This window comes from Cydia amplana, chromosome 11 (genome assembly GCF_948474715.1).
Source record: "Cydia amplana chromosome 11, ilCydAmpl1.1, whole genome shotgun sequence".
Taxonomy (NCBI): Eukaryota; Metazoa; Arthropoda; class Insecta; order Lepidoptera; family Tortricidae; genus Cydia; species Cydia amplana.
In genome coordinates, this window is record NC_086079.1 from 2,442,593 (window position 1) to 2,470,556 (window position 27,964).

The 27,964-nt window shown below is 39.6% G+C and overlaps 1 protein-coding gene and 1 long non-coding RNA gene across 2 annotated transcripts in view; one reads left to right on the plus strand and one right to left on the minus strand.

Annotated features, from left to right (window-relative positions):
• The first annotated feature begins 215 nt into the window (after positions 1–215).
• LOC134652047 (uncharacterized) lies at positions 216–27,939 on the plus strand. Its single transcript, XR_010097149.1, has 2 exons — positions 216–402; positions 27,808–27,939. It is a non-coding gene; the product is annotated as an uncharacterized LOC134652047 (long non-coding RNA).
• The window catches only part of LOC134652029 (alanine aminotransferase 1-like), a 28,886-nt gene continuing 8,068 nt past the window's right edge, over positions 7,147–27,964 (minus strand). Inside the window, exons 3-13 of the mRNA XM_063507182.1 lie at positions 25,414–25,503; positions 22,812–22,906; positions 21,151–21,341; positions 19,975–20,174; positions 17,783–17,911; positions 16,604–16,673; positions 15,662–15,744; positions 14,957–15,013; positions 11,700–11,843; positions 8,874–8,988; positions 7,147–7,305 (exon numbers count right to left, since the gene is read on the minus strand). Of these exons, the coding sequence (XP_063363252.1) occupies positions 7,157–7,305; positions 8,874–8,988; positions 11,700–11,843; positions 14,957–15,013; positions 15,662–15,744; positions 16,604–16,673; positions 17,783–17,911; positions 19,975–20,174; positions 21,151–21,341; positions 22,812–22,906; positions 25,414–25,503 (1,323 nt within the window). The 3' untranslated portion in view covers positions 7,147–7,156. The remainder of the gene's footprint in view (positions 7,306–8,873; positions 8,989–11,699; positions 11,844–14,956; positions 15,014–15,661; positions 15,745–16,603; positions 16,674–17,782; positions 17,912–19,974; positions 20,175–21,150; positions 21,342–22,811; positions 22,907–25,413; positions 25,504–27,964) is intronic.

Consider the following 27,964-nt stretch of genomic DNA (forward strand, 5'->3'; position numbering starts at 1 on the left):
CGTACATGATATTCAGGGGCCGGACAAAAAGTGCCGATGACGTAAAAATGACGTAATCTTGCACACAGGATGATGTTTGAGTTTGTATTTAAACTTCCGTGTGACATGTAGTAACAAAGTAGTATTAATGAAGTAACAAAATAATCGTAAATAAATCCATGGAATTAATAATACAGGTGGTAGGGTGATGTAGTGAATAAAATAAATTTCTTCGTTGGTATATCTTGATTACAGCAAGAGCAGTATACGTGTTTGTCACGTACCTCCAAAAACGGAAAATTGCCACAATATTCGAGTACAGATGACATTTTAGAGCGTTTTCTTATACATTAGTAAATATACATTTTAGCTAAATATAATCGTGAAGATACAATAGCTAAACAATAACGAAGTCAATTTATTGTTCATCTGATTGACAATGTGTCAGTCAAAAACGTACTTACTCATTTCAAGTGGCGATATCGTTTAATAAAGAGGTTGATAAATGATAAGTGATAATTGTTTATGAAAATCAAAAATACTATTTGAAATCATCCTATAAGTGGTTTGACGTCATCCGCACTTTTTGTCCGACCCCTGATGATATTATACATGACCATCTTAATATGTCAAAAGTAAGTGCAAGATGGGTTCCGCGAATGCTGACTCGGCTTCAAAAAGACATGCGTGTAGCTTGTTGTTCCGATTTTATTGACCTGTGCGGTGAAAATCCTGATGAGGTGCTGCAAAGAATAGTTACTGGAGATGAAACCTGGGTTCATCATTATGACCCAGAGAGTAAACAAGAGTCCATGCAGTGGCACATTAAGGGTTCAGCTCATCCCAAGAAGTTGAAGGTCATCCCATTAGCTGGCAAGGTCATGGCCACGATATTTTGGGATTGTGAAGGAGTATTACTAATCGATTATAAAGAAAAAGGTGTAAATATCACAGGACAGTACTACGCTAACATTCTACGTCAATTAAAGGATGTAATTAAAGAAAAGAGGCGAGGAAAGTTAACCAAAGGTATTCTGCTTCTGCATGACAACGCCCCCGTCCATACTGCTCATATTGCCAAGGCAGCTATTGTTGAACGTGGGTTTAAAACTGTTACTCACCCACCGTATAGTCCGGACTTAGCCCCCAGCGACTTCTTTTTGCTCCCCAATCTTAAAAAGGATCTGCGTGGAAATAAATTTTCTGACGATGAAGCATTGAAGGCGGCAGTGGAGGAGCATTTTTACACGAAAGATAAAAAATATTTTTACGAGGGATTAAAAAAAATAATTGATCGATCTTTTAAGTGTATGAACATAGGGGGGGAGTATATTGAAAAATAAAAATATCAAACTTTTCGTACTTGTTTGTTTTCATTCTCATACCGAGAATATTTTGAATACCCCTCGTACCTAGTTTCAGTGAAAATCGTTAGTTTTAATAGTTTTCTCACGATCCATCCCAAGCATGTGATGATGTGTTTTAGTCAAGGTCTAAATTATGAACGCGGACAAAGCGAAAAAAAATGTATACAAGACCTTATTTACCAGGAAATATTTTGTATAAATATTTGGCCCTTTAGGGAAACATTCCATTTCTGACCGCAGCTGCACTACCTACCTACTGGTACTGAACGCGTCGCTGTTACTGTCAATTTGCATAGTAAAATGAACAGTAGTGCAGCTGCTGTTGGAAATAGACTGTCACCAATGATTCACGCTAGACCGGGCCGGGGCCAGGCCGCTGCTTCCGGCGCTTCGTTTTCTATGGAAAACACCACGTGATTACCGATCGGCCGTCATAGACAATGACATGTCGGACCCCTCGGCCCAGGCACGGGCCGTTCTAGCGTGATTCATCCAGGACTCGGAACCGGTTTTTTTGAAAACCCAAAATAGCCTAATATTTTTAATTATTTTATGCTCTTTACGTAGGACTGAATTATGTACATATTTAACAACTTCGTATTATTAGATTGCCCCATTAAAAATGAAATAATAAACCCAAGAACGAAAAAGAACGTAATAATACCGGTATTTTTTGTATGAAGACAAAACCGCTTCCGAGCCTTGGATTTATCCTTAAGTCTAGTCAAATAGGGGGTTGTGGGGATTAATTAATAAATAATAAAAATAAAAAATGGGGGATTAATTAATAACTTCTATCCAACTCCCATCTTAAATTCCGGCAACGCACTTACAACCCCTCCGGCGTTGCGGGTGTCCAAAGGCGGCGGTAATCGCTTACCATCAGGCGATCAGTCTGGTCGTTTGCCTCCTATATCAAAAAATCATACAACCAAAAACAAGTATCAAGATTGCTAAAAACCCTAAGACGGTGAATCCCATCCGTTTTCCTGTACGATACACGATACCATTTTATCAAGGGGTCGCCCCTGTCTATATGGCAATGGACCGCACGATTACATCACAGTTTACCGAACTGCCGTATACTATTACGAAACTTAATGAATTGAGGAATATGCCATTAGAAATCTAAACCTTAGAATGCGGTTTTTATTTTGGTATTTTTACCTCGACTTTCTCGCAAATTCATCGCGCTTGTCCTTCATTAGGTCGTCTTTGTTCAAGGTATGAGCGTTCATAGCCTAGGTATGAGGTACGATTGTGTATTTATCTTGCCTATTTCATAGTCAATATTCCTACGTTTTCCTTCGGAGAGAGTGGAGGCAGATTTCCGTGAGCTCGGCGGCGGCGAAAACTGGCGTGATACCGCTCTGGACCGAACAAAGTGGCGTGCTCTTGTGTTGGAGGCGAAGACTCATTTTGGGTCATCGCGCCAGCCAAGTAAGTATTCCTTCGTTTATGCTTCTTGGACATCAAAATTACATGTTTATTTTGCCGCAATAAACAATATTTTATGAATAGCTCGCATACCTATATAATAAGCACATGGGATGAATAGCCAGCATACGTACAGGCCTTTCATTTTAAGATTACTTCGGATGAGACAAAAGACTATGTACGTAATAGAAATCACATAAACGACACACATGAATGACATGGAGCCTTCGTTTCGTAGATATTATCTTTACTCATAATTCTTGATAGAAATTAAAAGTCTTATTTCCAAATATGTAAATAAAATTAACTCCTAAAATTAAAACAAGGCCATTTGGTAAGTTTAAACCCGTCTACAACGATCCGTCGTAGGTAAAAATTAAGTGGTGGAAGATGTATCCTAAAGCTTCGTAAACGTCAGCTGCCGCTCCGTTGGTGGATTGAGGAACGGTAGGCGGCCCGTTTCAACAAAGTAAAAATCTCGTAATAGTGATAGATCGAGACATTTTGGAATGATAAAAACCAACAAACATTTGCCATCTTTTATTAAATTTCAACATTGCGTAACAACTCGCTTAACTACAGATCTTATGGTCAGGAATGTCTACCTACAGCCAATAGTTTCTAGATCTAAAATAAACAATAATGCGTTAACGCAAATTTATGACAAAACTGACTTTTTTACCATCGATTCCATCGACTTTGACCAGATTTAAGCCACAGATTACACAAACAGCCTTTGAAAGTAGCGTATCTGTTTTAGTATTCTGTAATCTGTGACATTTCTTTTACATTTTTAGTGCACCGGGAAAATTAAAGACATTTAGAATGACTAACAAAATTATTGTCTTTAGACATTAGTCGAATGGCACACCGACTAGACTTAAGAGAAACTTAAGAAATAAATTAACTGAATATTAAGAATAATTATATTAATCTTAATTATTACTCTAATTATCATAAAGTGTTGCCAACTTTCAAATGAAAAGCACTAACAAGTGATGTGGCCAGATTTAAACATTTTTAAATAATTAAAAACAAAGTGTAAAGTAAAATACTGTGTATAAAATATACATTAAAAAGAGCATTAAAATCAACTAGCTAGTCCAAAACAGCCATAGAATTTTAAACAATCCATTATTGCCTTAAAACGTATATCATAATAAGGTTCAATTTCAATTGGCCGATCGTTGCTTGCAATATTTAGCTGTCTAAGCGAGCAAGCAAGGACCAAAAAATGCAACTTATTTAACAATTAGATTGCTAATTAACAATCAATATTAATGAGTGTGGGCATTTTTGTCTTAATCGAGTATTAATTCGTAACTCAGGGTTGTATTGACATTTTTGAGTCTAGGTTTTTAACAATGCTATATATTTATTTAAACGTCAATTAAATGTTTTAAAAAACACATTTTGCACTTCCATTCAGTGGTAGCGAAGATATTAGTAATCAGATATTTCGGAGCAGCCAAGGTGCTCACAATATCTGAGCACCCCTTTATTATCAAGGCGCACTCTAACGCCTTGATAATAAAGGGGTGCTCAGATATTATAAGGGGTAAATTGTTCTGATATTTTGAACACCTTGGCCACTCCGAAATATCTGATGGCCACTGTTCATCGGTGGACCTTTTAACAAAATATGAGTTTTTTTCCGTGAAAATGCCCTTTTTCATCTTTAGGATTGTAATTTCATTTTTCAATCCTAATGTACATATACATTGTTTAAACAATAATCAATATATCAAATGAATTTCCACGCACCTAAGAGTCATTTCTATATCGAGCCGTGCCTATTGCATAAATAACTTTAATATTCATAACAGTATAATTATTATATACATATTATACATAATGTATAAAAGACTTGTGATTAAACGTGAATATCTATACAAATAGATACCTATTGTGATGTGTTGGACGTAACAATAAAGTATATTGAACGCTGGACCACATTGAATCTTCTCTCAATGACAATACGTTTATTTCAATACATGTTATTGTTAGAAAATACAAAGCGGCCTAGACCACTATAACCGCGAAAATCGAAGTTGGCAAAGTGCGGGCATTTTTCTCTGTCACTCTAATTACGCCTTCATTGGAGTAAAAGAGAAAGATCCTAGCAATTTGCGAATTTTAGTTTTGGCGGTAGCCCCTCAGACAAAATGCAATTGGCAAGGAGTGGATTCACTTGATTAAGCATGTTGGCGGTAACCAAAAATAATGTAAAATAGATCGTCGATATTGAATATAAATTTTCGTATCAAAATAGACGATTAATTCATAGATGACGAATATATTTATTTTTCTATAGTTCGTTTTAAAGACAATTGACCATTGGATTGTCGTCCAGGGCTCGGAACCGGTATTGAACCTGTTAATATCATTCCATAACCGTTATATTATATCGTTCATTAAAAACCGGTTAATAGTTGGAATGCGCACTAAAAAAATTCATTCTATCTCCTAACCGGTAAATACAGGAAATGGAATTTTATGGTTCGCAGGGAACGATACCGATTACTCTCATTTGTCAGAGACTCGGTTAAACTCGTTACTCTTTAAACAGTTACTTTAAACTTACTCGTTAAACAGTTATTTAAACGGTAACCGCAAACAGACGAAATCCTTATCGTTACCGGGTGAATAAACGAAACCGGTTTGAAAAATAAACCGGTTTCCGAGCCGATTTGATCTCAGTCAGACGCAAATTCTGATTTCGCGGGGTTTATTCCACTCGCATTTTTACGAAATTGAAAACCTCGCTACAACTTAATTCACAAACCCTGAACCTCTCCGATCCCACGACCTCTCGACGCCTTATAATAACGACCCATATTTGAGCCACTGGGATAGGACAGATTAAACTAATGCCGTCTTCTCGATCGTACAAAATGTTTGGTCACCACCAATTATAAACAGGCGTGATGAGAGGTCCGTCTAACTTTGCACCGATTTGTACAGAACAAAGTGTCACTAAAAACGTATAGAAATATGACATTAATGACGGCATGGTCACACTTTATCAAATGCCACGCAGAGTTAGGTTGGTCCGACTCTAAAGCCCCCTTTTTGAATTCGCCAGCGAACTCGAACTTGGCCACGAAAAACGTACTCGCACTGCTACTCAAAGTTAAAACGCAGTAAGTCTGTATGCATCCCATACGTGGTTACCACCTTTTTGCTTTGGATTGACAGGATATGAGACGGCATTTTTTTTTTTCAAAGTAGTTCAAGTATATCGTCACCACAAAGAGCCACAACAGAGAATGCTGGTAGAGAATGCATTATAGCATTAAGTCCGCCTTTTGTACGTTTGTATTTTCTTTTGTGCAATAAAGATTAAATAAATAAATACACCGTTTAGTAAAAAAACAAGGTTGATTTTTGCTTCATTCTTTTTGACGTGATAACTTCTTATAAATTGATGAACACCGGTAGCATGCACGAAAGTGTCACGTTGTGGACAGATCTCCATGGTAACGTTGTGGACAGATCTCCATGGTAACGTATAAAAGTGTGCAATTTTTCATCAATGTTTTCTTATGACGTTATCACGCAAAATTATCGCCCGTAAACCGACTTTACAGACAACCAGTTTTTGCAATTACCTAGTGGTTGGATGGGTATCGTCTGACGATATAAACCTTGAAGCTAGCTAAGCGTATTTTTCGCGGTATTCGTCCAATCCAGCGGCAACAAGCGGCCCGCGGGCCACATGCGGCCCGCGAACATATCACTAGCGGCCCGCGAGCCTCCCTGGCTATTTTGTATGTAATATTGACAAACGACAATGTCTTATAAGTCATAAATATTAATAAAGTGCGGCCCGCGTCAACTTCGTTAACTATAGTGCGTCAAGCAAATCTTGTCAGTAGCAATGTACTGCAAATTAAAGTAGGGTAACACCGTGTAACACTCAATGAGCAGAATTGCGCTAAGAAAAGCAGCAATGTACATCGAACCAAAACGTGTTCATTTTCCGCCCTTCATACGTCAGTTCGAGTGAATTATCATAACCTCAAATTTTAGTAATGTTTACCGTCAACGAGCATGATTGTACATTGTAGGTACCTTAGCTTTGCTTGAGGTCATGCATAATCTTGGTATTTAATGGTGACAGCAGAAATTTCTCTTGAAATAGAAACGATTCAGAATGTAAACAATAAGATGATGGCTGTCATTCACGATCCACATTCCACAGATAACACATAGATGACACGCGATTTTGGAATTATTCGAACACAGTGTTGCTAACCCGCGATTTTTCAAATTTGCCGCCTTTTACTACTGACAAGATTTGGTTGATCCAGTATACTTTATGGCCCTTGGCTGCTAAAAGGTTGCCTACCGCTGGTCTAATCGTATCGTGTTTAAGCGTGTTCTTTAGCGAACTTTTCGTGGAAGTTTTTGAAGATATCCAGCATTTCTTGCAGTAAGGCCGGCTGTGGCAGAATGGTGGTGCGGAAGTGGAAGGTGCCGGGACGTTGGCCGAAACCCGAGCCGGGGACGATGCAGATACCTGGGAAAAGAAAAATAATTAGCTAAAGTTACTTCTTTTTTTACAAGCTTTTATTTAGTTTCACCTATTTCACCGTTGTCTGTCGGTCTGTAATCAAATCTTGCAAGTTAAATTTGATCCACTTCCCGGTTTCCGATTGAGCTGAAATTTTGCATGCATATATAAATCGGATGACAATGCAATATTTTTATGACATAGAGCTGATCTGATGATGGAGACAGGAGGTGGCCATAGGAACTCTGAGATGAAACAACGCAACCTAATTGTGTTAGGGGTTTTTAGAATTGTCTCGATAAGTATTAGTTGTCTGTCGTAAGAAAAGTACAGTCAGCGATAAAAGCTTGTACCAAAAATGAAATTTTCGCCAAAAACTTATTTACTACTCTAGAGCTATTTCTGTTCATCGCTTTTTTCAGTGATGCGCTGTACCCAGTGTCATTTAAGCTTTGGTTTCCTTGGAAAGCGGTGCCGTCATATAGCGGACGCAAAAAGACGGCAATCTTTACGGTGACGACATGTGGAAAGTTCCACGGCGCCATAACACACCGTCAGCCACCAAGGTCAAACGAAACGTATCCAGGAGAAAATGGACGACCTTGATTTAGCTTTAATAATTTACTTGGAGGATGAACTATTCACAAAAGCATGCATGTTACAAACTGAAACGCTAGCACACCACGGACACTGGCGACCAAATGTATGAAAGAAACGCGTCCCTACGCACACAGCCTAAGCTCGTGTAGGTGAACGCGTACCAGGCTTGTGTGAGTGAGATGAGGCATTGTAGGGTAACTGTGAGGCAGGGATCGGAACCGGTTTTTTGCAAAAACTTAGAAATAACCATATTTTTCGAATTATTTTATACTCGAAATGTAGGACTCAGTTGTGTTTTTAGGTTACGTTACGACTTCGTATTATTAGATTGCCCAATTAGAAATGAAGTAATTAGCAAAGAACGAAAAAATACCGTTTCCGTTCCCATACAAAAAATACCGGTATCCGATCCCTGCTGTGAGGTAACCGAGAGCGGGTGGGCGGCACTTTCAACGGGAGGCAGGGAGCGTCCATACTGTACGCTGGTACTCTTTATTATACTGTGACGCTAGACAATGTTTTTCATCACACTTGTGAGAAAAATAAGGGAAACAAATGAAACTTCTGCCTAATTTCGGACGTACATTACAGCCCTTAGTGTAAGGCCTGAGTGGACGCTCGAGTTGGGCGTGCAGCGGGGCGGGGCGTGCGGCGTGCATGTCAAACAAATGCAAACGTATAGGAGCGGCCTTAGTGCACGCTGCTCAAATCGTATAGGAGCGGCCTTAGTGCACGCTGCTCAAATCCCTTGGGAGTTCGACGCCACGCTGCACGCCCCGCCGAACGCTCCGCTTCGAGCGTCCACTCAGGCCTTACACTTAGTCGAAATTTAGGATTTACGGACCGCATCGCCTAGCAAATGTGATGAAAAAATACATAACAACCCTAGGTCCAAATTCAGGATTTACGGACCGCATCGCCTACGTGTAATCACACCTGTTACGAGAAAGTGTGATGAAAATAGAGATATTTACCAGTCTCTTCCAACAGTTTGAAGGCGTAATATACGTCGGGTGCCTTTCCAGCAGCCTTGGCCGCCTCGATAGCTTTCGGGGGCAGGTCGATACTTGGGAACGCGTACATCGCACCCTGTAAATTAATAATGAACCTTAATCATTAAGATATAAAGGACTTTTTATGATCTTAAAGTTTTTACCAAGCGGATTTAAATTTTCGTTAATCATTTGCTTTCAGGCGACATAAGAGAGTCTAGTGATGCCTCGTAGACGTCAGCTGTCGCTCCGTGTGTAGGTCGAGGAACGGAAGCGGAAATTGAGAATTTAAGAAAATAAGATAGCTATGTAAAACATATGCACTGCGTTAATACATAATACAGACAGTTAGTAACCTCACTGATTTAAACTTTCACGATTTTTACACATTATTAAATTATACAACCATCATTATTATCATCATTATTATCATCATCATTATTATTGATTCTTCTCCGAGACCACGGGGACAACGCCGTCCTCGAAACGTCGGAGGTAAATCTTAAAACTTAGATACGCGATTAAGTCCCGTTGTATAATTTAATAGTTAGTAACCTCAATCAGGCATATACAAATGAATAATGATACTTTTGTATAGGGTTGAAAAAACACGCTGAAATGGATGCTAAAATTCAAGGAAAGAATATATAATAATATCTGGGAGACCGAGCTAAAGCTCGGAAAACATATAAAAACCAAAAATGCGCGTTTTCCCAGAGATAAGACCTAGCTAGATCGATTTTTCGCTCCCGATAACTCCCTTATTTATAGTAATTTTCGCCAAAATCGTTAGAGCCGTCTCAAAATAAAATAAGACTAGACTTATATCGACCGGGATATGATCCGTGATTACCTTTTGCATTGTTTTCGAGCTCCCAATATTTCGACGCAGTTACATGCGCTATATTCAGTTACCCGTGAACAAGATGCATGTAATGTAACTGCGTCGAAATATCGGAAGCTCCAAAACAACACAAAAGGTAATCACCAGACATCCGTGGGGCAAATTTTCTTGACAGGTAGGGACTTCCTATATCGATAAACTCAATTATCGACGCTCGTTCTATATACATACCTACTAGTGATCGCCCCCAACATTGTGTGTTTTTTTGTAACTATTGTTTTGAAGAAAAGTATGAAATTCACACATAGCATATTTTAAATAATGGCTAGGTTATATAAAGGTAGGGCGTAATTCCTATCGCACTATAAAATAGTTAATATTATCTCAACCTTTTTTATTGATTGGTTATTAATCAAAACGAATTGAGTTATTATTTTGTTTGATTTTTACAGTTTTAATAAAAACATATATTAACAAGCAAACTTTTGAATGATCATTAGTATATAGAACTAGCATCGATAATTGAGTTTATCGATATAGGAAGTCCCTACCTGTCAAGAAAATTTGCCCCACGGATTCCCATGTCTGGTAATCACGATTCATACGTGGGTCATACTGAAAGTTTCTGGATTCTGATAAATGAAACGACTTATTATCCTTATAACATATTTATTGTTTTTCGAAGTATGTACCCTCACTATTTACACACTTTTGCATTCGGTGGAACCATTGTGAAAAGCAGTGGGTCCAGTCTTCCTTAGGGACCTCTTCGATGGCTTCGTGGAAAGCATTCACTGCCACTTCCGGGCTTGTAAATCGTAAACCTCTGAGTTTATCTTTAATTTTTGGAAATAAAAAGAAATCACATGGTGCGAGATCGGGGCTACATGGCGGATGAGTCATTAATTCCACATTTGAGGCCTTCAAATATGCATTCGTTACCTTGGCGGAATGTGCCGACGCGTTGTCGTGGTGGAGGACTATTTTGCTACGGGGACGCTTTTCACGAACTTTGCCAAACACTCTGGGCAAGCACGTGTTTACATACCAATCTGCAGTTACTGCCTTTTGGTTTTCAAGCGGTATAGTGATGTAATGCCCTGATTTGCCGAAAAAAGAAGCAACCATTTTGTTACCAGTGCTTCGACTTTTTTTAACTTTCGTCGGCAAGTCTTCAAAAGGAAAGACCCTCTCCGCCGATTGACTTTTCCTTTCTGGTTCAAAACAGTAAACCCAGGTTTCGTCACCTGTCACGATATTATATATAGCCGTTGATTGTCCGCCGTCAAATTTTTTAATCATTTTACGGCACCACTCTACACGCAGTCCTTTCTGGTCTTCCGTCAAATCGTGCGGTATCCATCGCGTACAAAGTTTCCGAACTTTAAGGTGCAAATGCAGTATCTTTTGCACCTAGCTCATTCCAATGCCTAAGGTAGTACGAATTTGCTGACAGGTCATTTTTTTTGTCAGTTTCAATTAGTTGTCGTACAGTATCAATAATACAATCGGTAACCGCTGTCGCCGGCCGGCCCTCGCGTTCGTCGTCATGGAGATGGTCACGTCCTCGTCTAAACTCACTAACCCACGAATAAACAGAGCTACGAGATGGAGCTTCATCGCCAAATGCTAATAGAAGTCTTTGAGAACTTTCTTGCTGAGTTGAACCACATCGAAAATCGTAAAAAATCATGCTTCGAAAATTTTCACGACCTAAATTCATTGCGACAACGACACACGAATTTCAAACCAACGTCACGATGAAAAAACAAATGACAGTCTCACAAATTAAAAAGTAATTATACTACCAGAGAGTTCCTTTTTCAAACCCTATAATTGTTTTTTAATTTTCGTTTTCTAAGTGGCCAGTTCCAGGAATTATCAGTATGCCCTAAGTATCCCGGTCGATATAAGTCTAATGAAACTAACCGTGAATCATTAAAAACTGTTAAAATAAGGCTAACCTGAACGACATTGCACTTGAATCCCTGCATAGAGTTGAAAGTGTCTGCGATCATTTTAGCTCGCTTGTTCAGTGAGTCCAGAACGGCCGTCTTCTCCTGGATCCAGAGGTCGTACGACGGGTCGCCTTTGCTCGGAGGCTTGGCCTGAAAACAGATAATAATAATAATAATAACGACCCCACGGACCCGAGTGCTCCAGAGAGTCAGTCAGGGTCTCCGTCTCCGGCGTGTCTTCGTCGGTCGGAGTGGACCCCAAGGAGACCCGCAGGACTCTCGGCTCTGGCTTGCCTTCATTGGCCGTCCAGAGAGGAGTCGTTAGAGCTGTATGCTCCAGGGGTGGAAGTGAAATTTGCGTAAGCGCGAGTTGGCACAGTGGCTGTTTACAGCCACTGGGTAGAAAGCGGTGTACACCTCTCGACACCCCTGAGCCGTTCACACCGATGTTGCCCCTGGTCGTCTTTACGACGACAGTTTCAAGGGCCCATCTAGTCAGCGGCAAGTCACCACCTGCCTCGATAACGTGTGTTAGCATTGTTATGGCAGGTGTCCGGACTTCTTTACAATAGCCCAGTATCATTGTCCACCCAAACTTCAATCCATAGACCGATATACTGTTTACTTTTTCTACAATAGTCCCAATGCCTGCTGCGACCGGTTCATGAGTGTCTATTGTTGCACCTGTGAACGGGTTCCAGCAGGCGTTCTACATGACATCAAATCTCTCCAAGGGGCCTCTACGTGTTGGATCTATATCCCCACGCAAGCCTATCAAAAGACCGGGATTTATAGGCCCGTGATCCCAAAAAAGGAGATACAAATAATAATAATGTTTATAAGTATTTTGTATTGTTTTTGTAAGTGTTTTTGTATTTTATTTTTATATCCATATTGTAAAAAACCAACCTAAGAAGAGAAATAAATAAAAGAATAATAATAATAATAAAATCATTTTATTTCGGACATAAATCCATAGTTGTTAGTTACATTTAAAATTAACTTATAAAATAGTGTTAGTAGAATAATTACAATGTAATCTTAACCTAAGTACTTAACTACTTAACTACTTATTTATTTATTATAAATCAGGCTTACATATTTTTAGCCACATTAAAAACAATGATATTATACATGGTGTTCACGAGCAACGCGAAAGATTTTAACCACGAATTTCTGAGGTCTAAAGAAGGGAAAAAATTAATATGAGTTTAGGTCAATTTCGCCAAAAAAAATATTGTTTTGTTTTTTTTTTTAATTTTTTGTATGTATTTGTACATAAAAAGTAAATGTTATTGGTGAAAATTTCACTTAAAATGAATTTTTACTTTTTTTTCTCGTAAAACTTAGTTTTTGCAAAATGTTACTTGTCACTTTTTGACATCTATCAATAAGGATATTTAGACTACGTCCCATAGTAGCAACATCGCCATCAAAAAGGCGTTTTGCATTATGTAACAATAAAAATTTGTTTTTTTTTAATTGTTTTTTTTAATTTGTTTTTTTACTCTGAAACTAGGCGATTTTCAAAAAAGTTTATAGGACATTTTTGTCTCTAAATATGATCAGGAATACGCTGTTAAAATTATTCGGTTTCGTCATGTTACACCGTGTATAACCATAGATAGGTTATACCTACTCATACCTAAGGAGCACAAAAATATTCAATATTTATTTCTGTGCCTACGAAGAAATCTGTTATTTTTGATTAATTTTCTCATTCCATCCATCTTTTCACACTCGTTGTTAAACATAAGGTCGTCTCTTTCTCTTTTGGTGTGCGAGAGCGCGTTAGCACGTGCACATTTCTCGCTTGTCCAGCCGCGACTAAAGGCAACTTGTCCAATTTGTCACAAGGTAAGCGCTTCAATTTTGGAACGCCTATAACCTATCTTGAGTTATAAATCATTAATTAAAAAAGTTAATATGAACTTCCACAGAGAAGAAATTGCTATACGGATTTTTTTTTTGCCAGGATATGATTATGGTATAATTTCACTAGTTTTCTTATACATGTTTTGGTATCCACTTCTTCGAGTAGGCAGATATCATTAAGAATATCAGATTATCATTTAATAGGGATGATGACACATGTTGAATTTTATAACAAAATCTAGCAAAATAAATAGTAAATGAGCAATTTATCACAATATTGTGGATATTAAAAAAATATATGGAAATAATACAAAAATACAGCACCTGAAAGTCTCAAAATTTAAGTTTTTTTTTAACTTTCAAAAACGAAATTAGTAAGGATGTAACATGGCAAACCTGCATAGTGCAGCCACCGCGCGCACTGGCCGGTTGTAAAATAAAAACTAAGGCATTCGCCCGTCTTTTGTTTTTTCTCATCAATATTCAATTGGAATTCTGTTGCAAATTGCACAACTTTGATTTTATTTATTAAATGAGACTCGATGCTTATGATTTGTACTAAAAACTATATACGAAGGCTGCCACTAATGCAGGTAATATTTGTATAATTGTATATATAGTATTAAGTTTCTGTTTATGTTTAAATTAAACCTAATCCAAGTCTTATTTGTACGTCACTGGTTTCCTGTAACGAAATGAGGCTTGGGTTAGGTTCCGACCCGACGTCTAAGAACGTACGATTGTTGCAGCCTTTACTTCTGCCTTAAAACTGAAGAGGTACTTATTACTGTTGCTGTTTCTTTTGATGGATATTTGCTGCTGAAGTTTTTCTCTGCGTGGACCTTGCTGATGCGGTAGCACCCGCGGCCAGAATTGATCGTTTGGTTCGACAAAGATCGGGATACAAAACGTTAAGGCCAGTGACGATATTTTATTTGTTTAGGCTTACGTACTGACGAAAATTACTTTATTTTATTGTACATATTTTTAATATTATATTGTTTTACTATATGAACCTAGTTTCATTTTCTACCGCTCTAGTTAGCCGGTTACAAGGATACTATTCGATTCCTCACATTTTATCAAAAAAAAAGATTGTAAAGCAACTATATACATAAACGCAATATTTCACCGACAAAAATGCAATTTTCTTGTTTTGTTCATACTTCAAGATGCGTTCTCGGTGACCTTGACGTCACGTTCACATAGCGATTTGTTAGGGGCGTTTCGCGAGTGAAGTACGACTGTCGGACTTTGACAATCATTTCTGACTTTTGTATTGCTTTAATGCAATGGGTCCCATATAGACATTTGATCCTAAAAACAAACCTGATTGATTGATACCATAAATGAAAATTTGTCATCTAGCCTATTGAAATAATACTTACAACTAAATCCACCGCAGACTGTCCGAGTACGGTGGGGCACAGCATGGCTGATATGCACTGAAAAGTTTACATTTTAAGTAAATAATTCATAACAATAACTACAATATATGTGTTTAGACATGATGGGCTCGAGGTCTTCTCTGTAATATAAAAGAAATTAAAAGGCTTGTTCTACCTACATAGGAGCAAATGGGGCATTCCACGAGAATGTCGCTTACGTAACGACATTATTCTAATATTTCTGAAAATGCTGAGTAAGCTATATTGGGTCTGTTAATATTTCACGACTTGGCTAAGAAATTGGCAGTATATTCTAGAACTTTAGGGATTTGATTAAGGTAGCTGCCATATAAGGCGAAAGCGTTACGTAAGCGACATTCTCGTGGAATGCCCCAAATAGGGGATAGGATAGTTCCCCAGTTGGCGATTCCAGATTCCAGCAATATGCAATAATAATAAAATAATCATTTAACACATTCAGTGCCGAAAACCCGACTATCAGGTATTTTATGATTTCGTTCCCAGGTCGGAATACCCGATAGTCGCGATCGTGGTACTAGACACTTTACTTCGCTTCACTTAACAGCAAATACTAAAAAATACGGAACCCTCGGTGGGCGAGTCCGACTCGCACTTGGCCGATTTCTGTTGAGCTCTAATCAGATTTCTGTAGTTATTCTAGTTGGTTATAAAAACATTTGTTACCTTGTACAGGTTGGCCTGAACTGCCTTATCGAAGTTGACTAACTCCATCCAACCGCCGCGGAGACCGCACTCGCCCATGTAACCTGCAAATTAGCAACATTAGTTTTTAGGGTTCCGTACCCAAAGGGTAAAAACTGGACCCTATTACTAAGACTCCACTGTCCGTCTGTTTGTCACCAAGCTGTATCTCATGAACCCTGATAGTTAGACAGTTGAAATGTTCACAGATGATATATTTTTATTGCGCTGGTTGAAGCGGTGGTGGCCGAGTGGATAATTGGATATGACGTCCGACTTTCAATCCGGACGTCGCGGGTTCAAATCCTGGCTCGTACCAATGAGTTTTCGGAACTTATGTTCGAAATATCATTTGATATTTACCATCCCATACAACAAACGTGATTTTATTGGCGTTTTTGGCGTAATGGTACGGAAACCTACGTGCGCGAGTCCGACTCGCACTTGACCGGTTTTTTTTTAATCATTTGACATTATAGGTTGATCTAATCACCGAGTATCAAATTTATACTGTAAGCAAGACGATGTACATAAAAGTGATAGCTATATCACGGTTCATGAGTTACAGCCTCGTGACAGATGGACGAACGGACAGACGGACAGCGGAGTCTTAGATAATAAGGTCCCGTTTTTACCCTTTGGGTGCGGAACCAGGCGTGGCTCACTCTGCAATTTCGTCGCTTTGCTACAAGTAGCTAAAAGTACATCCGTTCCACACCAATTTTGGTGGTTAGACATAAGCCGCGCGTGGCGCTGTCGCCACCTAACGGCCATATCTGTCCTGATCGTAACAGACGCGTTTTGTTAGAGAGTGAGTCTTCTGTACCTAGTACTATTATTTATTCTGTGGCGGAACCCTAAAAAAGAGCAACGCGCAGCCATTCTTGTTTTAACGGTAACAATCATTATTTTAATTTAACCTACCTTTGCTAATAGACATGAAAGAAGCCAATTCAAGTTCATTCGTGTACGGGGCACCTAGTTCTCTCAACACCTGAAAAACAAAACCAAGTCAATATTAAATCCTGTCACTGTTATTACATAGCAGGGATGTTGCGAATATCCGCATCCGCATCCGCAACCGCGGAACTTCCGCATTATTTTCAACATCCGCATCCGCATCCGCATAAAATTTATGCGGATTTCATGCGGATGCGGATGTGGAACAGGTCGGTACAGGAACGTCTTAGCATCGGCGTAAGTGCTAGACTGCTAGGTAATTTAGTCATTAACCAAAAAAAACTATTAGAAATGAGCAGTCAAGCGTGAGTGGGACTTAATGTACGGAACCCTTGGAACGCGAGTCCGACTCGCACTTGGCCGGTTTTTTGAAATAAAAATTACTAAAATGTAATATTTGACGTTTTTTATGAGTACTATCTTGACATCCGCATCCGCGGATGTGAGCCTTTAAAAATCCGCATCCGCGGATGTCAAAAAATCGGCATCCGCAACATCCCTGTTACATAGGTATATTGGCGAGACGATTACTATGACCACCATTTTAGTTCGTATAAAATAATGATACCTATATACTAAAATCATGATATTAGGTACATTCCACTAAAAACATCAGCTATTATTCAATAAATTGCATATACAGATGTCAACCACAATGAAAAAATCAATTTAAAAAAAGGAAAAGGTACAGCTATTTATTATTAATTATTTCCATTTCGCCATAGGTTCCGGTCGGTATATTTCCTCGAGTATGACCATAAAACATTTGGCGCCATCTATTTCGGTTGATAAACTAGGGTGCACGTTTATTTCCCAGTAAGTTACCAGTGGTGAAAGGTGGGAAAAAATTCCCAGTAGTTACCACTGGTAACAACTTGGTGGTAACTAGTGTGAACTGTGTGAATAACCCATAATTCTTTTTTTTTTTTTTTTTTTTTTAACTAGAACACAAACAGTCACATAATGCAAATGGATTTTTTGTACAATGTAGTGTACTTAACATACTTAAGAAACAGACCTAGAGATTCATTAATGAGTAAATAATGTTAACATACATAATAACCGCAGAAAGAAAAAGAAATTTGAAATTAGAATAGAATAGAATTAGAATTCTTTGATTATAATATGGTAAAATCGGTTCACCTTTTTGAATGAGAAAAACTTGCTTCCCTCGGCATACACGTTGTCCTGGTATACTTCGTCGGCCAAAAGCAGTAAGTTGTGTCGGTGGGCGAATTTTATGATCGTCTCGATGTTGGATCGCGTTAACACCTGAAACGAATACAATTACAATGTCAAATAAGTATAAAAAACCGGCCAAGTGCGAGTCGGACTCGCGCACGGAGGGTTCCGCACCATCAACAAAAAATAGAGCAAAACAAGCAAAAAACGGTCACCCATCCAAGTACTGACCCCGCCCGACGTTGCTTAACTTCGGTCAAAAATCACGTTTGTTGTATGGGAGCCCCACTTAAATCTTTATTTTATTCTGTTTTTAGTATTTGTTGTTATAGCGGCAACAGAAATACATCATCTGTGAAAATTTCAACTGTCTAGCTATCACGGTTCGTGAGATACAGCCTGGTGACAGACGGACGGACGGACGGACAGCGGAGTCTTAGTAATAGGGTCCCGTTTTTACCCTTTGGGTACGGAACCCTAAAAATCGGGAGAAAATATGCTACAACGCATATGTGGCTTTCCATGTGGCCCTTATGCTCAATATGCGTGGGTCCCTTCTCTGTTGGATACGTAACTTATGGTATTCCACCTGTCCAATTTCTTTGTCCTACACAAGTGCACATTGAGTATAAGGACCCTCCTTTTATGGAAATCCACAGTCCTTGCCACTGAGTTATCGTAGAACTCCATCAAAAAGCATTTTTTTTTATACAGTCGCCATCAGATATATTGGGGCGGCCAAGGTGTTCACTTCACAACACGTATCTGAACACGCACTCTAACGCCCTGACAATAAAGGCGTGTACAGATATTTGTGAGCGCCTTAGCCGCTCCGATATATCTGATGGCGGTACAAGCGGGTAATTGGAGTTGATAGTTTTAATATGAGTGTAATCTAGTTTTAACTCTAAGTCTTGGTTGACGACAACCAAAGAGTGCAAAGGTAACGGATTTTTACAGTTAGGCATCCACGGTTATTCTTTAAGATGAGAAGAATGCCTGAAGACTTAACTGTCCCGGATTGATAAAAGCTATGGCCCGCACATTGCAGTCCTTCGCGCTTTTCAAGGCCCTTTCTCGCTCCGCTTCGTTCAACGCCCAGCCGTTATCTTCGTCTAAGTAATCCACTTCGATAAGGCTATTCTCCTCTAATTCATACAATATGAAAAGGATGGCTAAATACCTGTCCAGTGGGATTTCCCGGGTTGATAACAGCAATGGCCCACACATTGCAATCCTTCGCGCTTTTCAAGGACCTTTCCAACTCCGCTTCGTCCAACGCCCGGGCGTTGTATTCATCTAAATAGTAGCCCACATGGCAAAGAACTGAGACTGTACTCTTCTAAATCAATAAATATGAAAGGAATGTCTATATACCTGTCCTGTAGGGTTGCCCGGGTTGATAACAGCAATGGCCCGCACATTGCAATCCTTCGCGCTTTTCAAGGACCTTTCCAACTCCGCTTCGTACAACGCCCAGGCGTTGTCTTTATCTAAGTAGTAGCCCACTTGGCAAAGAACTAAGGCTGTACTCTTCTAAATCAATAAATATGAAAGGAATGTCTATATACCTGTCCTGTAGGGTTGCCCGGGTTGATAACAGCAATGGCCCGCACATTGCAATCCTTCGCGCTTTTCAAGGACCTTTCCAACTCCGCTTCGTACAACGCCCAGGCGTTGTCTTTATCTAAGTAGTAGCCCACTTGGCAAAGAACTAAGGCTGTACTCTTCTAAATCAATAAATATGAAAGGAATGTCTATATACCTGTCCTGTAGGGTTGCCCGGGTTGATAACAGCAATGGCCCGCACATTGCAATCCTTCGCGCTTTTCAAGGACCTTTCCAACTCCGCTTCGTACAACGCCCAGGCGTTGTCTTCATCTAAGTAGTAGCCTACTTGGCAAAGAACTAAGCCTGTACTTTTCTAATTCAATAAATATGAAAGGAATGTCTATATACCTGTCCTGTAGGGTTGCCCAGGTTGATAACAGCAATGGCCCGCACATTGCAATCCTTCGCGCTTTTCAAGGACCTTTCCAACTCCGCTTCGTACAACGCCCGGGCGTTGTATTCATCTAAATAGTAGCCCACTTGGCAAAGAACTGAGACTGTACTCTTCTAAATCAATAAATATGAAAGGAATGTCTATATACCTGTCCTGTAGGGTTGCCCGGGTTGATAACAGCAATGGCCCGCACATTGCAATCCTTCGCGCTTTTCAAGGACCTTTCCAACTCCGCTTCGTCCAACGCCCAGGCGTTGTCTTCGTCTAAGTAGTAGCCTACTTGGGTGAGTCCGTATTCGGCGAGAGAGGCCGAGTATAGTGGGTACTGGGGTATGGGGATGAGGACACCTGAAAAAATAGGTGTTATTTTGAATCTAAGATGCAAAATCAAAGATGTTAAAAAAAAACGTTTTACGTGCCTAAAATTAAAATGTTGCATTGTACTTTTGTGACCACAGAGTTACATTGGCCAAATTTTATTTCCTTCGTTAGATAAATATTATAACAATATCGTATTGCGGTTGATTAACATAATTATGCATAATTTTAGCTCAATGGAATACCAATGAGATGACTAAATATAATTTGCACATGTATGTCATATTGCCCGATGCATACATACGGTGAGACTAGACGTCAACATAAGTAGGTAAGTATTTTCGGAGAAAAGTAAGTCATATTTTAGTAAGTTAGAATATGAGTGGGTGCGTCAGGCACATAAGAGGCCTCCTGCAAAGTCTTTGCAAAGCACTGTTTGCTGTAGAAGCAAAAACTATGTTTTTCTTTGCTCAAATGAACCTGGCTTTCACCTAGGGCCCCTTTCTCAAAAGCTTGTAACTTGTAATACAAGCGGATGTCACTTTTTGATAGCATTTGTTAGAAAGGGACTTCCACTTGTATTACAAGTTACAAGCTTTTGAGAAACGGGCCCCTAGACTTTCCTCATAAGCCGTTACACAACTGTTGCAATACATACATTCTTGATACCATTGGAAGCACTAGGACAATGTCGATTGTCGTCCCATTTCGTTGGGTGACTCGAGTCTGTAGTCTGTATTCCAAGGAGAGACAAGTACAGAAACACATGTTGTAGAAGCGAGACAGCAAACGCTCACCTGAAGGTTTTCCTCCCGAGTCGTTACACAACAATTGCAGCACATTCTTGATTCCATTAGAAGCGCCCCCCGTAAGGACAATGTCGTCCCATTTGGCGGGATGTCTGTCGCGACGCTCGATGTATTCGGCGATGTTGACGGATCAGTGTAATGAGACAAGGACAGAGATACGATAGCCTGGTTGCAAAAGTGGGACAGCAAACGCTCACCTGAAGGTTTTCCTCCCAAGTCGTTACACAGCAGTTGCAGCACATTCTTGATTCCATTAGAAGCGCCACCCGTAAGGACAATGTCGTCCCATTTGGCGGGATGTCCGTCGCGACGCTCGATGTATTCGGCGACGTGTCGACGGATCAGTTCGATGCCGTGTGATGCGGTGTAGGAGCCGACTGACTGGCCACTAAAAATTATATTTATTTCCGTTGTAATTATGTTCCGTTTACATGCGGCCCACACCAATTTTGGTGTCTAGCCATAGTAGTTGCCGCGCACCGCTACGGAACGGACGCCTGCTCGCGCTTGCGCCACCTAGCGGTCATATCTGTCGTAATAGACGCGTTTTGTTAGAGAGTGAATATTCTACAGGGTGGATTTTCTTTTTGGGTCAGTGAGGGCAGCTACCAGATCCCGTGCTGCTACGAGAAAACGGTCTAAGAAGACCTTCCCTCGATTTCAAATTAATGAAGATTGGCTTTTACAGATTTTGGAAAAAACATACAGGGTGCGAGAAAAAGGTCATTTTTGACAAACTTTTTTTTTGATGCCAATCGATCCCATTCCTATTAAGGATCAAAAGCTTGTATGGAACCAAAAAAAAATTTCCGGCTAGAAAAGCCACAAATCGAGGAAAACTTTTCCCATACAATTTGTATGAAAATGAAAACTTTTATTTTTCACATGCTGTTTTTGTATGCCAATCGATTCCATTCCTATCCAGTATCAATAGTTTCCTAGGGGTCAACTTACGGTAATGTACTAAAAAGCCACAAATTAATAAAAACTTTTTCCATACATTTACTATGGGGAAAATGTGAAATGTTATTCTCAGTTTTCTATCTGGCCAATCAGTCCTGTTACAAACACTGTGTGTGTTAATTTAAGGACCATAATACTGTATGAAGACATTGCTGTAGGACTGATGGGCGAGATAGAAAACTGAGAATAACATTTCACATTTTCCCCATAGTAAATGTATGGAAAAAGTTTTTATTAATTTGTGGCTTTTTAGTACATTACCATAAGTTGACCCCTAGGAAACTATTGATACTGGATAGGAATGGAATCGATTGGCATACAAAAACAGCATGTGAAAAATAAAAGTTTTCATTTTCATACAAATTGTATGGGAAAAGTTTTCCTCGATTTGTGGCTTTTCTAGCCGGAATTTTTTTTTTGGTTCCATACAAGCTTTTGATCCTTAATAGGAATGGGATCGATTGGCATCAAAAAAAAAGTTTGTCAAAAATGACCTTTTTCTCGCACCCTGTATGTTTTTTCCAAAATCTGTAAAAGCCAATCTTCATTAATTTGAAATCGAGGGAAGGTCTTCTTAGACCGTTTTCTCGTAGCAGCACGGGATCTGGTAGCTGCCCTCACTGACCCAAAAAGAAAATCCACCCTGTATACCTAGTACTATTATATATTCTGTGACGAAGGTTAAAGGCTTCGTCACACAGGCGCGTATTCCGGGCGGGGCGTGAGCGGGGCGTCGGGCTCACAAGTGATTTGAGCAGCGTGCACTAAGGCCGCTCCTATACGCTTGCATTTGTTTAACATGCACGCCGCACGCCCCGCCCCGCTGCACGCCCAACTCGAGCGTCCACTCAGGCCTTCCACTAAGGTACTCGTATTAATAAAATGGTGTACATACCCGCAACCTTCGAGTATTTCACTGGCGCGCTTTTTCACGTCGCTGGGGAAGTCGTACGAGTCGATTAGCTCCGGGAAAGAGACGCAAGCCAACACCTGTTGAACATTCACACGTTAATATTTTATACTAGCTTTTGCGTGTTTATTTTACAGACTTTCTAAAAAAGCGGCCAAGTGCGAGTCGGACTCGCCCATGAAGGGTTCCGTATTTAGGCGATTTATGACGTATTAAAAAAAAACTACTTACTAGATCTCGTTCAAACCAATTTTCGGTGGAAATTTACATGGTAATGTACTTCGTATATTTTTTTTAGTTTTATCATTCTCTTATTTTAGAAGTTACAGGGGGGGGGACACATTTTACCACTTTGGAAGTGTCTCTCGCGCAAACTATTCAGTTTAGAAAAAAATGATATTAGAAACCTCAATATCATTTTTGAAGACCTATCCATAGATACCCCACACGTATGGGTTTGATGAAAAAAAATTTTTTGAGTTTCAGTTCGAAGTATGGGGAACCCCAAAAAATTATTGTTTTTTTTTCTATTTTTGTATGAAAATCTTAATGCGGTTCACAGAATACATCTACTTACCAAGTTTCAACAGTATAGTTCTTATAGTTTCGGAGAAAAGTGGCTGTGACATACGGACGGACAGACAGACGGACAGACGGACAGACAGACAGACAGACAGACAGACATGACGAATCTATAAGGGTTCCGCTTTTTGCCATTTGGCTACGGAACCCTAAAAACGTGACCCTTTCCATACGCTGTAATCACTGCATCATTTTCGACATATCGAGGTTCCACTGCAGTTAAGTTTTGGTAATTCATTTGAAGGCGAGTCACATTTCCCGAAAGTCAGTCTTTGAATGTGGAAACATCATGTGGAAGTTTCGCAATTTTTCACAAACTCACTTTTTTGAAGTGAAAACTTCTTTAGCGGCGCTGTGCACTTTTTGTGATGGGGAAAAAATGTTAAACTCGCGCGAGGTAATATTCGTAAGACGTAAGACGCACACGTGACCTGATCGAAAAACTGTTAAAATGTCATTGAGTTTTTCTTTATTGATTTAAATGCCATCTAGTGAGTTTCGCTCTAACTGGTATTAATATAACTCGAGTACTAACCGTCATGTGCTTAGGGGTTTCAAGTAATGCGACGAAATAACGCTAGATGGCGTTAAACTCATTATACATAGTGCATTTTGCACTAGTCATTGAGTTTTCACTTCTGCCGGCACTCCCTGAGTGTAACCTGGTCTTTTTTTTTCTTGTGACGGCACAGTAGTGGGGGCAAGCAGAAATTTAGAGTTTCATGCTAGGTACTAATGTATCATGGAAAACAACGTATTGTGATTATGTAATTTTAATCAAAACCCATAAAGTTAATTACAGACATGGACGTGTAACGTCTTTGTTATCAAATAACCTCTGTCAAATGACCTTAACATATCTAATATAGATTTCAATTTAAAGTTGAAACTTATCAAATCGTATGTCTCGGTACGTTAACTAAATCACATTTTAAGTCAGTGCAGCTGGGCAAACTTTATAGTCCAGTGCCTAATAATGGCTCCTATATTAGTTCGAATATAATTTTATTAAGATCGGTCACGCAAGTTATGCAAACATGAAGTGATTTTATATTACAGGTGTTTCATTTTTAATGCCAAAAATATTTCAAAGTGCACCTTTACCGAGAAGGTACAGTGCCATCAGATATAGCGAAGCGGCTTAGGTGTTCACAATATCTGAACACGCACTTTAACGCCCTGCCAATAGAGGCGTGTTCAGATATTTGTGTGCGCCTTAGCCGCTCCGATATATTTGATGGCGACTGTACATATCCATAACAATCCGTCCTTTAACTTCCTTCCTTCCTTTAACTTTAATGAGAGGAGACCTGTGCCTACCCGATGGAGGTACCTAATCACAGTTTTGAAGGGAACTGTTTTATCCTGATGCCTTTGTACAAACAGCAACAGTCTTAACTGTCCATCGGTGGACCTTATGCCTTTTGTAATAAGGTTTACGAACTGTCCGTTAACAGTGTGGGCGATGGTACAATAGCAAAATAATACAATACAAGAAACAGGGTGATTTATGTACTTTTTTTAGTTTTTGTGCGTATTCGGGGTTGGTCCCATATTAAGAGTTGTTCAATGTTCAGTATGACCTTTCGGTTTCTGCTCGAGATTTCTCTAACTCGAGACAACTCGAGAATTTTGGCTCGAATGATCGAGACAAGAAAAAAATGACCGGAACTCAGGAATACTCGACTTTCTCTAGCTCCGATCTTGAAAGGCGAACTGAAGCCAGGCGCGCCTTTTCGCCTAACAACTTAGTCGGCGATTTAGAATTTAACGTATATGAATCTACGAGGAAACGAACAACCAATCTTGGGCACAGAATAACTAATAGTACTACCGTATCTTGGGCGACTGTTAGAAACCTTTCTGACAGTGCAGCCCACTACAACTGCCAATTAGCGTGGATTCAGGCTGCCTGAAAATATGATGGTCTAACATAATCACTGCTCGGAGTATCATCTAATCATATTATAGGCTAAGTGAAGTAGTGATGGTGATGAGTACTGACCTGTCTGATGAAGGTGATGGGTTTCTGTCCCATGGCGTGCGCATCCCCGATGTTGGCTTTTATCACCCTCTTGAAAGGTTTCCGGGCGCCCTGGAACAACACAATAAAGAAGGTAAGAAACCAGCTTTCGAAATTATCCAGATAATTATAGTCTTTGATAAATATCACGATAATTATCCCAAGTATGGATGGTGCTATACCTATTTATTTTCTTTGAATTCTTTGACGCTAAAAAAATGATCGGGGCGTTTTTTCTATTTTAGATTTTAAATTTTAGTTTATTATCAAATCGATAATTACCTATCAGGCATAAAAATCACGATAATTATGGCGATAATTATCAAGATAACTATCATTGATAATTATCGTGTAAGAAACAATTACTTTGTAACGAGGCAAGTTTCAGTTGAGTAGGTACCTACTTTGTAACACGAAAAGATTTCTATTAAAAATAAAAGTTTTACACGGTTTGTCGCGGATTGTTGAATACGCCCCCAAAGTATCGGTACGGCTACCATCAGTTTGGCACTGACATAAGCGCCATCGAGAACGTAATTTACTTTCTATACATATATCATATACGAGGGCTGTTTGATAAGTACCCGTTTTCCAAATGTATTAATATCACGGGCCGAAAATATGTATACAATCGTTTTAAGCCATTTTTCAGAGGTGGGAAAATTTTAAAAAAAACAGCATTCTTTTGTTTTTTTCTCATTTGACAGCGATTCAGTGAAAGCGTGAACTTAAAATTGTGAAAATGGAGAAAGAGCAGTATCGGTCTGTAATTAGATTCTTGTGTTTGGAAGGAAAAACATGTGATGAAATAAAAGTAAGAATGCAAGCGGTTTACCATGAATGTGCTCCTTCTATGACAACCGTCAGATACTGGTTTAACGAGTTTAAGCGGGGGAGAACAACCGTCTTTGATGAGGATCGCCCAGGCCGCCCAATTGAGGTGACTACAGACGATATGGTTAAGAAAATTGAAAATATCGTTTTAGCCGACCGCCGAATTGAACTTTGAGAAATCGTTGATGCTGTAAATGTTCCAATCGAGCGGGTACAAAACATATTAGAAGATAAATTGGGTATGAAGACAGTATCGGCGAGGTGGGTGCCGCGTTTACTCACGGAGGAGCAAAAACGGAACCGACTGACTACTTCGGAGCAGTGTTTGGCCGTGTTCAAACGTAACCCGAAGGAGTTTCTGCGTCGCTTCGTGACCGTAGACGAAACGTGGGTCACCACTACCCTCCGGAAATGAAAGGGCAGTCGAAGCAGTGGATTTTACCGGGTGAACCTGCGCGAAAGATAGCAAAAATCGTTCCATCGGCTGGAAAGGTCATGGCGACCGTTTTTTGGGATTCGCAGGGTATTATACATATTGAGTTCTTAGAAAAGGGGAAAACGATAACAGGGCAGTACTATGCCAATTTATTAGATGAATTTGACGCTGTGTTGAAGGACAAACGACCCCATTTAAAAAATAAAAAAGTACTGTTTCATCACGACAACGCACCAGCTCATTCGTCTAGAGTTGTGATGGCTAAATTAACACAATTACGCTACGCCCTATTGCCTCACCCCCCGTATTCTCCAGATTTGACCCCATGCGATTTATTTTTGTTTCCCAACCTGAAAAAATGGCTCGGTGGTAAGCGATTTGGATCAAATGACGAAGTAATTGCCGCCACAGAGGCCTATTTTAATGACTTTCCGAAATCATACTTTTTGGATGGTTTATTGAAACTTGAATATAGGTGGAACAAGTGTATAGAGTTAAAAGGAGACTATGAAGAAAAATAAATGCATATAAACAAAAACAACTGATAATTTTTTTCATAAACGGGTACTTATCAAACAGCCCTCGTATATGTCAGTTTTGACTTCTCGATAGCGTATATGTCAGTTTTGACACTGTCAGTGACTCATGGTACGGGCTCAGGCGGCCTAGCCAAGGTGACGATCGTTATCGCTTCGTCGTCGAATCGCTTTGTGTCTCTCTATCACTCTTCCATATTAGTGTGACAGTGACAGTTGCGTTTCGATCGCTACGGAGCGTTAGCGATTGGCACGTTGGCTACGCGGCCAGAACCCCTAGTGTACATTTCGTTCGATAACTTGACGACTGACGAGCGTTCGCATGTGCGTTATGTGATATGTCCTTTGTTAAGGTTTTGTATAACCCGTGCGAAGCCGAGGCGGGTCGCTTGTACCAAATAAAATGCGGGACAGCTCATGGAATGCCCGTCCGTCTACCACGTTGCTCAAATTATTGTATAGATCAAGATCCATAATAATAATTCAGGAATTATTACTACTAAGTATTCATTGTAAAAACAACTAGTAAGATTAGATTACATTCATGAATTATCATGATAGGTACACTAGGTACAGTCAGCGTCAAATACTTTGTAGCAACCAAAGTAGCCAAATAGTTCGGTACACCATATATTTAGTATGGTGTACCGAACTATTTGGCCACTTTGACTGCTACAAAGTATTTGACGCTGACTGTACCTATGCAGTTATACTAGTTTGATAGCTT